Source organism: Coptis chinensis, chromosome 8 (assembly GCF_015680905.1).
Source record: "Coptis chinensis isolate HL-2020 chromosome 8, ASM1568090v1, whole genome shotgun sequence".
Classification (NCBI taxonomy): Eukaryota; Viridiplantae; Streptophyta; class Magnoliopsida; order Ranunculales; family Ranunculaceae; genus Coptis; species Coptis chinensis.
Window position 1 is genome coordinate 87,735,612 of NC_141463.1, and position 11,900 is coordinate 87,747,511.

The 11,900-nt window shown below is 37.1% G+C and overlaps 3 protein-coding genes across 13 annotated transcripts; 1 reads left to right on the top strand and 2 right to left on the bottom strand.

The window, feature by feature from the left end:
* Positions 1 to 368: 368 nt before the first annotated feature.
* Positions 369 to 4,789, top strand: LOC147483943 (ribonuclease MC-like). 2 transcript variants are annotated; one of them, XR_015207049.1, is made up of 3 exons: positions 369 to 574; positions 1,004 to 1,329; positions 1,406 to 4,789. XR_015207049.1 is itself a non-coding variant. In XM_086581615.1 (2 exons), the coding sequence occupies exons 1-2, from the start codon at positions 934 to 936 to the stop codon at positions 1,817 to 1,819; spliced, it is 810 nt and encodes a 269-aa protein (XP_086437741.1). In that variant the 5' UTR covers positions 607 to 933; the 3' UTR covers positions 1,820 to 4,789. The 2 variants fall into 2 exon arrangements, 1 of the variants encoding a protein (XP_086437741.1); XM_086581615.1 differs by lacking the exon at positions 369 to 574 and having other exon boundaries at positions 607 to 1,329.
* LOC147483945 (putative F-box protein At3g23260) lies at positions 3,068 to 6,791 on the bottom strand. 2 transcript variants are annotated; one of them, XR_015207048.1, is made up of 3 exons: positions 5,462 to 6,791; positions 4,036 to 4,211; positions 3,068 to 3,433 (listed from the first exon to the last, which is right to left on the bottom strand). XR_015207048.1 is itself a non-coding variant. In XM_086581614.1 (2 exons), the coding sequence occupies exons 1-2, from the start codon at positions 6,530 to 6,532 to the stop codon at positions 3,383 to 3,385; spliced, it is 1,122 nt and encodes a 373-aa protein (XP_086437740.1). In that variant the 5' UTR covers positions 6,533 to 6,787; the 3' UTR covers positions 3,068 to 3,382. The 2 variants fall into 2 exon arrangements, 1 of the variants encoding a protein (XP_086437740.1); XM_086581614.1 differs by lacking the exon at positions 4,036 to 4,211 and having other exon boundaries at positions 5,462 to 6,787.
* Positions 3,068 to 11,699, bottom strand: LOC147483944 (F-box/kelch-repeat protein At3g23880-like). Of its 9 annotated transcripts, none has more exons than XM_086581610.1 (3): positions 10,362 to 11,699; positions 8,374 to 8,480; positions 3,068 to 3,429 (listed from the first exon to the last, which is right to left on the bottom strand). In XM_086581610.1, the coding sequence occupies exons 1-3, from the start codon at positions 11,625 to 11,627 to the stop codon at positions 3,375 to 3,377; spliced, it is 1,428 nt and encodes a 475-aa protein (XP_086437736.1). In that variant the 5' UTR covers positions 11,628 to 11,699; the 3' UTR covers positions 3,068 to 3,374. The 9 variants fall into 9 exon arrangements, 7 of the variants coding, with proteins under 7 accessions (XP_086437736.1, XP_086437733.1, XP_086437738.1 ...); XM_086581607.1 differs by having other exon boundaries at positions 8,311 to 8,480; XM_086581612.1 differs by lacking the exon at positions 3,068 to 3,429 and adding an exon at positions 8,099 to 8,233.
* Between the last annotated feature and the right edge of the window lie 201 nt (positions 11,700 to 11,900).

Here is an 11,900-nt window from a genome sequence, read left to right on the forward strand (position 1 = left end):
ATTAGATCAAGGACTGATAATATCAAAAACAACCTAGCCATTGCAACTTGTAAAATTATGACAAATTTTGTATGTGTTGATCACTGATTTTAACAAAAGGTTTTAATGGCATTGTGGTACTCATTTTCCCTGAAAACCATGTGGCCGATAGGGCATTGGAGCAGGAACTTAAGGAAAGTGTAGCCATTCCAATTCTTAAAAATTTGACTACTTCGATCTGATAACATGTTACATGGTAGCATTATGGCACACATTTTCCCTGAAAATATGTTTCCATTCAAGTTTAAGATGAATGATGTACTATGGAAATTACATTTTTCCTGTTGCTTTTTGGTACTTTTGGACAAAGAATTAGTGGCTGGGCCAAGTGAACGAGACATGTAACTTCCTGGCTATATTATGGCATGACATTAACTCAAATAAAAATCATAATTCTACCTTATCATTGCAAAAAATGGTAAGACTATTAGTTTTTCTTTCGTATAAATAGAAGAACAATTGAACTTCATCGACTTTAGCTGGAGATTCTTTAGTGGTTGCACGTTGCTTTCATCGGTCTCTGCCTGCTTACGGGGTATTTTGATTATACAAGATAACTTTTTTTCTTATCTCGATTACTTAATACGTACTTCTATGATATCAATGCAAAAAATGGTAGGAGAGGTGGTTTTTTTCTTTTCTAAGAGTAGGAGGAGAAATTAACTTCACCTTACTTTAGCTAGAGAGATTGTTTACGCGTTGTTGCATATAGCTTTCATTGGTGTCTGCTTGGTTTTTGTTTATTTTGATTATAAAAGATGCCTTTATTTTCTTTTCATATTTACATGCATTCAGTAATATCATACTTCAACAGCAGTAAACGAGGGGCCTATATATAAGAGTAATGTGTTTCAGAATTCTCTCCATCCCCACATTTCTACTCTAAAGCACCGAATGGCTTCTTTCAATCTCCTCCACCTTGCATTATGTTTCTCTTACTTTATGTTGTTCACCTTTGTGTCAGCTGATGATCACAATAATGTCTCTGCTCTCAACTTTGTGTCACCTGCTGCTGATAGTAACGTCTCTGCTCCCACTTATGTGTCCCCTGATGCTTACAAAAATCTCTCTGTTCCTACCAAGTATTATGAACCCCTTGCACCCTCACCTAGTTCTTTTGACTACTATATCTTTGCTCTTCAATGGGGGGTCAGTGTATGCAACGCAGCAGGAACACATTGCCTTCGAAAAGACCGTGGACATCCCATGTTTACAATCCACGGTCTCTGGCCCTCAAAGCTTAAAGGAGCTCCTAAGTGTGACCAAAGCGATATATTTGACCTTAAGCTGGTAAATATTTTTATTTGTCAATGAATTTGATGATGTACATCTTACTAGTACAAATGGTAATCAATTTCTTGTACAGGTTAAAGATTTGCAGGGAAAGTTGGATATCGCCTGGCCCGACGTACAAAATCTTAACAATGCCCAATTTTGGGGCGAGCAGTGGAAGAAACACGGGACTTGTTCTGGGCTAAAGCAGCATGAGTATTTTGAAAAAGCTTTGACTTTGTTTGATAATATTAAACTTCGCGACCGTTTATTCCAACTTAAGCCTGTGTTGGGGAACTTCGGGGGAAAATACAACTTACAGTCTCTGCTGAATGCTTACGATAAAACTTATAATGTGAAACCACGCATTTTGTGCAATACCAACTCAGTCGGCAAGCAGCAGATACAAGAGTTCCGACTTAACATAAGTACCAATGAGGTTGAAGTAACGATAAACAATGAAGAACTCAAGAATTGTCCCAAGCCGGATGCTGATCTCCCACGTTGAAGTGTGGATAAATGATTTAGTGAACTGTGTATCAAATTATGTTTTAATAAGAACTGTTATGAGGTGTTTTACAATTGGCAAGTTTCTTTCACTCAGTTTCTAATTGGAATGTCACTTGGCTTTCTGAAGAATCTTATAGTGCACCCTGAACTAGTACCTCCCTCCAAGAGTCAGTCTCCACGGCACCTCAAACACCTTCTATAGACACCTCTGAAGGGAGTCTTCTTATCAATAAACATCTTGAGCTGATAGCCAGAGTTCAAGGACCTTGGCATGCCCGCCATTTAAAACAGGCTTGCCAATGAAAAAAAAGGAACCTTGGCATGCAGTTTGGCCCTCGTAGGTAAAACTAGGCAACACATTTGGAATACAACAAACTTACTCAAATTCACCCACGCCAAAATGTCAGCAGCCATCATGATGTTTTAGCAACTTTTGCCCCCCAAATCAAGATTGTTTAAGATCAGACTCAAATCATTAGTCAGGCTCCAAGTACCTACCAAGTGACTACAATAGTAATCAAATATGAAAAAACTCAACAGAGGTAACATTATACTAGCAGTGGGATGGTGCATCGGCAAGTTGTGTAGACAGATGACCAATAATATTACTACGCCATCGATTGCTAGGTTACTTTCAAAAGCACACGAAGATGGAAAACGAAACAAACAATATCAAAGGGTACGAAGGTATCTTGGGTCATATCTTAGTATGGCACCCTTCGTCTATTCCGCCTGCTTTGCAAGCTACTCATCCACTCCCTTTACTTGTCTCTGAGTCATTTCATCTATTGCATCTCGTCTGCCTTCATCGTAATTTACTTTGGGTAGGAAAAAAACTTTAAAACATTATTCCAACCATATTCATATCTGACAGCAGCCAAATCTGAAACAGGGTTTCGTCAGTATTCTCTGGAAACCCAGCTGTCAGTGGATTGCTAGAAGGCGCTGACTGCCATTCGTTCGTCCAATCATGCCACCTGATATGCTTTAATTAAACATTCAAAAGAAATACTAATAATTCCGATAACAATGTTTTAACCCGCTACTGTTTTCCAAGAACTAAAGAAATTGTAGTTTTCTTTGTATCACAAAATATCTGTCAATAGACCTACACTTAATTTATCATGCCATTCAAAGTAAAACCAAATAATAACCCTCCCATGGCTTCAGAATGCCCTATACATTCAAAAACGAGGTAATTACGCACATTTTGGCATCTGAGCGCTTAACATTGAAGCTGAACATATGAACCTGATTAAACAAATCTGCCTACCAGGAGTACCAACCATAAACAATAATAAATTGTGAAATTTTCAGTACAGAAATAGACGCACAGTAACTTGAACACAACAGCCATCCTAGCTACAGCAAAAACTAAAGGCACTCACAATATAACATATATGATTCAGACAGACATGAGACTAAACAATCTAAACACCGGACAGCAATATAAGGCCTGCTAGGCCAGTACCATATGCTAGTAAGCAAACAGCACGAGTAGCTTTGAACCATCTTTTCCTCTTCCATCAAAAAGATTTTGTTGCTCTAGGATTCTACACAATTAGATTCTGGATTTGGATCGTGCAAAGGCTAACGCTGACCAGTGTTCTACCTAATCAATAATTAGAAGTTTAGTTAATGAAATCTAAATGTTAAAATCCATCAGAAACCATGCAGGTAAAAGTGCATGGGAATCAATAATAACAAATTAAATGAAGAGTACAAAGTTTAAAAGGCACGTTTTTTTCCTCTAACAAGAGATAGGCACTTGGACCATGGCAGATACCTTATTCCGACACAGACCAATAACCATTATCAAAAGCAGGTCGAAAGCCATACAACCCCAACAACAAAATAAAAGGCATGCTATTGATATCTGGCTACCTCACCAAACCAATAAACCAATCCTTTTAAAATAAGAAGAACCTGCAAAACCTAAAATACACTCCAACAGTCATAAATAATGCCAAAACCTAAACCATGCCTATCATATACCAAAACCTAAACCATGCTTCCATCCATTTCTAATACCAAATAACCTGGTCCATAACAACTGCTATTTTTTATTTTTTATTTTATTTTTTTTCCTGTTTCCTTTATTGATGAATGATAATTTCATTCATATGAAAATTAATTTCATCAACCCCTTAAACCATCGGCAAGAACCTAACTGAAAGATGTCAAAACCCAAATACACCCCAATCCCCAACCAACCTATCTCCGACTCTTGACCTCCGAAGAGATCTCCAAAACAACACCTTCCGTCAAAGCTTTGTTGTGACTGGCGCTTCACCTCCAGTACTCTCTCTGTTTCCTCCTCCCCTAATCTCTCTCCCTGTCTTTGCTTTCCCCACATTCGCTTGTCCTTTCCCACCACCTCACTGAACAGTCTTTTGTATACAATGTAGAAAACCAAATTAAGGTCATAGAGTAAGAAACTTAGAAACAAACCAAAACCGAAAAATTTACATGAAAAAACCAAAAGGCTCTAATAAAATGTATTCACCCTAGATAATCCAAATATATTTCTTTGAGAGAACGCGATGAAGCGAATTGAAGAGAAGACGGCGTCACAAGTCATCAACATCAAGAAAACATAAAAAATCCATGCACCAATAAGTCCCATGCGTCCAAGAGCCAACGAACGTCTACTTTGTTCATTTTGATCGTAGTTTTATACAATTGTTGCTCTAGCTTATGAAGCAAAAAATAGCAGATTCCTAGTCTACTAGGTTGGTTGCTAAGCAAGCAATCCACCTCTAACATATAAAGGCTTGCAGTTGCAGACCTGTTGTATTTAGTTCTAGCAATGCCTAATCATTTTGGAGAGACTACTTTTTATCAATTAAGAAAGATTAAATTTGGTTTCTCTAAAGAATTTGTTTTTCGATGAATCAAGAATTTAATCGAGAGATTTAGGGTTTATTAAGCAAAAACCTATCCCTAGTATTTAACCATGTGAGTCGACAAGATTGCATTAGATCAAAGCAAAATAACAGCACAGGGAAATTTTAAGAACATAATATTGAGTGGTACAAAGTGTGCATTAGTTTGAGATAATAGCCAAGAAGTATCAAGTTTGGCCACAAAGACATGAAAGATTTTGTTTAGGAATACAGAAGCAATAAAAGGTTGAGACTCGCAAAACATAAAACAACAATTTAAAAAGATTACAGCAGTAGTGGCAGTAGTTATGGATTCACAAACTGAATATAAAAATGTAAATCATACAGCCTAAAAAAACAATATACTGGCAAATAAATTAGTAAAATTCACAAACACCAAATCCTCATCCTATGCCATAAATCATAAGATGTGTTTGTAAGTTTAGAATATGAAGAATGTCAAAAGGTGAAGAGAACATGAGAGACCTGGTAAACAATTTTCGATTGCTTGCAGTACAAAATAAAGAATTAGGAACTAAAGGAGGACCCGATTTCTTATTCATTCAAATTTATCATCTTCTCATAATCACAAACATCCAGTCAAGCCATAAAAAGCCAAAATATACAAGAAAGTCAAGATATCAATTAGTGCAAAAAGTTAATTTCTTACTTGTTCGTCCAGATAAGCAGAATATATTATCTGAACAAAGCCTACTTGATTGATAGAGGTCAAAAGTAAGAGAATAGTGTTATACCGCATAAGTCTCCCTATCAGCTGCATTATTTCCTCCTTTGATTGAGACTAGGCTCTCTTTGTATGCAGCAACCTCTAAATAAATAGGATTCCTTAAATCACCATGCACATCAACTTTTTTTATTTCCTCAGTAACAAGGTTGTATGTGCATATCTGTTTATTCAAGAATATCAGAAAAAACTCTCCATTCATCGAAATCCCTATCTTTCCAGCAGCATATGCAATAAGTGTAGATATTGTAAAGGGCCCAACGGTGTACAATTTAGTCCAGGAATCTTTGACACCGTATTCATTCAACACCCATATTTCACACTCCCAAGGCCTCCAGTCATCAGTGAAATCACAAAAAGTTTCCACATTATAAATGCAAGCAAGGTTTTCCCTTAAGATAACTAAACATGGAAAATCAACACTCTCAACATCCGGTAATGGTAGAGACCCAAACACCTCGTTTCTAAAATCAAATGTGAGAACGTATTTTTCAGGTATCCTCTTATGTTGTGGAAAATCATCATTTACTACCAACCAGCAATATGTTCCATTCCTGTATGGTGCTTTCGGATCAGAAAGGATAACAATAACAGGTGAAATCGCGTCTATAATATTCCACGAATCAGTACTCAAGTTGTATGCCTCAGCTGGGCTCTGTGTCGGGACATTGGGTTGTTTACACAAACTGAAAAACCTCACCACCTTGTAATCATTACTTTTATCATCGAAACCAAATCCAATGCAGATGTCTAGACTGAAGTAACCATCTTCTGGTTGATAAGGGAATGGGGATTTTGATAGAAGTCTCACATGTTTCGTTGCAGGATTCCATAGAAAAATATCACTTGAAAATCTATTATATAGGCAAACAATGCCGTTACAAGAAGCCACTATACTTAGGCCGATATTGCCGAATGTTCTGTTACAATTAGGGGGCTCATTAATGCTATCATTATACAAGTTGACATTACAACAGTCTGGTAAATCCAGTTTTACGGACGCCTCTAATGAGTTACCAGAAAGTAAGGAAACATAAAGATCAGGATTAGGAGAAGGTCTACCAAACGCGCTAGGGTCCATAACAATGAGACTGTAGTTATTATAGTCATCCTTGAAATGATGTTGATTAACAAAACAAGAGCTCTCAATGAGAGCGCGCCACGACTTGCAGACCGACTTGGACCTCAAAAGAGACGCAACGGGTAGGCATAACAGAATGTAAACACCACATCCTCTGGCAAAACAACGTTGCTCGTCGTTATTATTGCCATCCACTCTCTAATTACTCTTAAAAAAGAGATAATATAATAATAACAATAATGAAACGCTAAGCCAGAGTCAAATTGTACCTGGGAAAGACACTCTGATTTTGCAAATTGAGATTCTCTGCCTCTGGTATATAACTATATATATAGTCAGCGATTACGTGTCAGAACTCAGAAGTCATAGTTAGTATTCGGATGGGTTTTTATATTGAAATCCAACCCCAACTTATGTTTTTGCTTGAGCCCAGTAGCCCGAGTTGCGTGTATAGTTGTATTCCAACTACTAAAAACTTTCCATGTGTGGAGTTTGAGTGTACGACTGTACGTTAATGTGGATTTGTGCCAGTAAATATGAATGATTTTTTTCTATCTATCTAAGTGTCCTTGTATCGATACAAGGATCTCTTCATTCTCTTGTATATAACTCATTAACTCCACATAGTGCACTCTACACTGTAATAGTTATCTAATTATCTTTTTTTTTTTTAAAGTATTATACAAAGAGATTCTTGAGATACAAATTTATCTTGCCAAGGTAATACTTCCATTACTACTACTACTTCTATTTGATTTTTATGGTTTCATTTGCTAGCATGTCATGTATAATATCATCTTAAATGTTTCATGATAGAAATATTCTGAATTGGTTGTCTCCATCATTTGAGATAAAGCAAGCTACTCATCAACTCCCGCTTTACTTGTCTCTAAGTCATTTCTGCTATTGCATCTCGTCTGCCTTACATAGCAATTTACTTTGGGTGGGAAAAAAAAACCTTAAAACCGTATTCATTCCAATCATATTCATATATGACAGCCAAATCTGAAACGGGGATGAGTTCGGTTCCTCTATAACCGGGTACAGAGATCAATCTCTGTACCACACACACACCCATCTCGTATCTCGACGCACACACACACATCTCGGAGCACACACACAGATATCGAGGCACACACACACATCTCGAATTTGAATGGACGGTTAGATAACACGGTTACAGAGATGATCTCTGTACCCGGTTGTAGAGATCTCGACCCCAACGGGGATATCTCAGTATTTTCTGGAAAAATAGCTGTCAGTGGATTGCTCCAAGGCGCTGACTGCCATCAGTTCGTCCAATCATGCCACCTGGTATGCTTTGATAAAATATTAAAAAATATATATTAATGATTTTCGATAACAATGTTTTACCGCGCAACTATTTTCAAAGAACTAAAGAAATTGTAATTTTTTTTGGTACCACAAAATAACTGTCAATTGCAATACTGCATTTGACATAGACTAAAGTACAACCAAATAACCACCCTCCGGTGGCTTCAGCATGCCCTATACTGGTTATTACGCACATTTTGGCATCTGAGCAATTGAAATTGAAGCTGAACATATGAACCTACCTGATTAAACAAGTCTGTCTACCAAGGGTACCAACCATAAACAATAATATATCGTGAAATTTTCAGTACAGAAATAGACGCACAGTAACTTGAACACAACAGTCATCCTAGCTCCTGTAAGCAGCTACAGAAAAAACTAAAGGAACTTCACAATATAGCATATATGATTCAGATAGACATGAGATTAAACAATCTACACACCGGACATCGATATAAGGCCTGCTAGGCTGCCACCATATGCTAGTAAGCAAACAGCACGAGTACCTTTGACCCATCTTTTCCTCTTCCATCAGAAAGATTTTGTTGCTCAAGGATTCCACACAATTAGATTCTGGATTTGGATCGTGCAAAAGCTCACGCTGACCAGTGTTCTACCTAATCAATTACAAGTTTGGTTAGTGAAATTCAAATGTTAAAATATATGAGAGACAATCCAGGTAAAAGTGCATGGGAATCAATAATAAATTAATAACTGATTAAATGAGGAATACAAAAGCGAAAGGCACTTTTGCTACCTCTAAGTCTCTAACACAAAGAAATAGGCACTTGGACCATGGAAGATACCTTATTCGACAGCGACCAATGACCATTATCAAAAGCAGGTCAACAGCTACACAACCACAATAAACAAAATAAAAGGCATGCTATTGACATCTGGCTACCTCACCCAAAACATAAACCAATCCTTTTAAAATAAGGACCCGCAAAACCTAAAGTACACTCCAACAGTCATATAAATAATTCCAAAACCTAAACCATGCCTGTCATATGCACACACACTTCCATCCATTTCTACTACCAAATATCCTTGTCCATAACCACTGGTATTTTTTTTCCCCTTTATTGATGAAAGATAATTTCATTCATATTAAAACTAATTTCATCAACCCCTTAAATCATCATCGAGAAGCTAACTGAAAAACATCAAAACCCCAATACACCCCAATCCCCACCCAACCTATCTCCGACTCCTGACCTCCAAGAAGATCTCCAAAACAACACCTTCTGTCAAAGCTTTGTTGCGACAGGCGCTTCACCTCCAGTATTCTCTATGCTTTGTCCTCCCCTAATCTCTCTCCCTGTCTTTGCCTTCCCCACATTTCCTTGTCCTTTCCCACCACGCCACCACCTCACTGAACAGTCTTTTGTATACATGTATTCACCCTAGATAATCCAAATAGATTCCTTTGAGAGATGAACAAGTCATCAACATCAAGGAGACATCAACAATCCCATGTGTCCAATAGCCAACGAATGTCTACTTTGTTCATTTTGATCTTAGTTTTTTTACAGTTGGTGCTCTAGCTTATGAAGCAAAAAATAGTAGATTCCTAGTCTACTAGGTTGGTTGCTAAGCAAGCAAACACCATCTAATATATAAAGGCTTGCAGTTGCAGCCATATTGTATTTAGTTCTAGCAATGCCTAATCATTTTGGAGAGACTACTTTTTATCAATTAACAAAGATTAAGTTTGGTTTCTCTAGAGAATTTGCTTGTCGATGAATCATAAATTTAATCGAGAGATTTAGGGTTTATTATGCAAAAACCTATCCCTACTACTTAACCGTGTGAGTCAACAAGATTGCATTAGATCAAAGCAAAATAACAGCACAGGGAAATTTTAAGAACATAATATTGAGTGGTACAAAGTGTGCATTAGCTTGAGATAATAGCCAAGAAGCATCAAGTTTGACCACAAAGACATGAAAGATTTTGTTTAGGAATACAGAAGCAATAAAAGTTTGAGACTCGCAAACATAAAACAACAATTAAAAAAGATGACAGCAGTAGTGGCAGTAGTTATGGATTCACAAACTGGATATAAAAATGTAAATCATACTCCGCCTATAAAAACAATATAATGGCAAATAAATTAGTAAAATTCACAAACACCAAATCCTCATCCTATGCCATAAATCATGAGATGTGTTTGTAAGTTTAGAATATGAAGAATGTCAAAAGGTGAAGAGAAAATGAGAGACCTGGTAAACAATTTTCAATTGCTTGCAGTACAAAATAAAGAGTTAGGAACTAAAGGAGGACCCGATTTCTTATTCATTCAAATTTATCGTCTTCTCATAATCACAAACATCCAGTCAAGCCATAAAAAGCCAAAATATACAAGAAAGTCAAGATATCAATTAGTGCAAAAAGTTAATTTCTTATTTGTTCGTCCAGATAAGCAGAATATATTATCTGAACAAAGCCTACTTGATTGATAGAGGTCAAAAGTAAGAGAATAGTGTCATACTGCATAAGTCTCCCTATCAGCTGCATTATTTCCTCCTTTGATTGAGACTAGGCTCTCTTTGTATGCAGCAACCTCTAAATAAATAGGATTCCTTAAATCACTATGCACATCAACTTTTTTTATTTCTTCGGTAACAAGGTTGTATGTGCATATCTGTTTATTCCAGACTATCAGAAAAAACTCTCCATTCATTGAAAGCCCTATCTTTCTAGCAGCATATGGAATATGTCTAGATATTGTAAAGGGCCCAACGGTGTACAATTTAGTCCAGGAATCTTTGACACCGTATTCATTCAACACCCATATTTCACACTCCCAAGGCCTCCAGTCATCAGTGAAATCACAAAAAGCTTCCACATTATAAATGCAAGCAAGGTTTTCCCTTAAGATAACTAAACATGGAAAATCAACAGCCTCAACATCCGGTAATGGTAGAGACCCAAACACCTCGTTTCTAAAATCAAATGTGAGAACGTATTTTTCAGGTAACCTCTTATGTTGTGGAAAATCATCATTTACTACCAACCAGCAATATGTTCCATTCCTGTATGGTGCTTTCGGATCAGAAAGGATAACAATAACAGGTGAAACCGCGTCTATAATATTCCACGAATCAGTACTCAAGTTGTATGCCTCAGCTGGGCTCTGTGTCGGGACATCGGGTTGTTTACACAAACTGAAAAACCTCACCACCTTGTAATCATTACTTTTATCATCGAAACCAAATCCAACGCAGATGTCTAGACTGAAGTAACCATCTTCTGGTTGATAAGGGAATGGGGATTTTGATAGAAGTCTCACATGTTTCGTTGCAGGATTCCATAGAAAAATATCACTTGAAAATCTATTATATAGGCAAACAATGCCGTTACAAGAAGCCACTATACTTAGGCCGATATTGCCGAATGTTCTGTTACAATTAGGGGTCTCATTAATGCTATCATTATACAAGTTGACATTACAACAGTCTGGTAAATCCAGTTTTACGGACGCCTCTAATGAGTTACCAGAAAGTAAGGAAACATAAAGATCGGGATTAGGACAAGGTCTACCAAACGCGCTAGGGGGGTCCATAACAATGAAACTGTAGTTATTATAGTCATCCTTGAAATGATGTTGATTAACAAAGCTAGAGCTCTCAATAAGAGAGCGCCACGACTTGCAGACCGACTTGAACCTCAAAAGAGACGCAACGGGTAGGCATAACAGAATGTAAAACACCACATCCTCTGGCAAAACAACGTTGCTCGTCGTTATTATTGCCATCCACTCTCTAATTACTCTTAAAAAAGAGATAATATAATAATAACAATAATGAAACGCTAAGCCAGAGTCAAATTGTACCTGGGAAAGACACTCTGATTTTGCAAATTGAGATTCTCTGCCTCTGGTATATAATTATATATATAGTCAGCGATTACGTGTCAGAACTCAGAAGTCATAGTTAGTATTCGGATGGGTTTTTATATTGAAATCCAAGCCCAACTTATGTTTTTGCTTGAGCCCAGTAGCCCGAGTTGCTTGTATAGTTGTATTCCA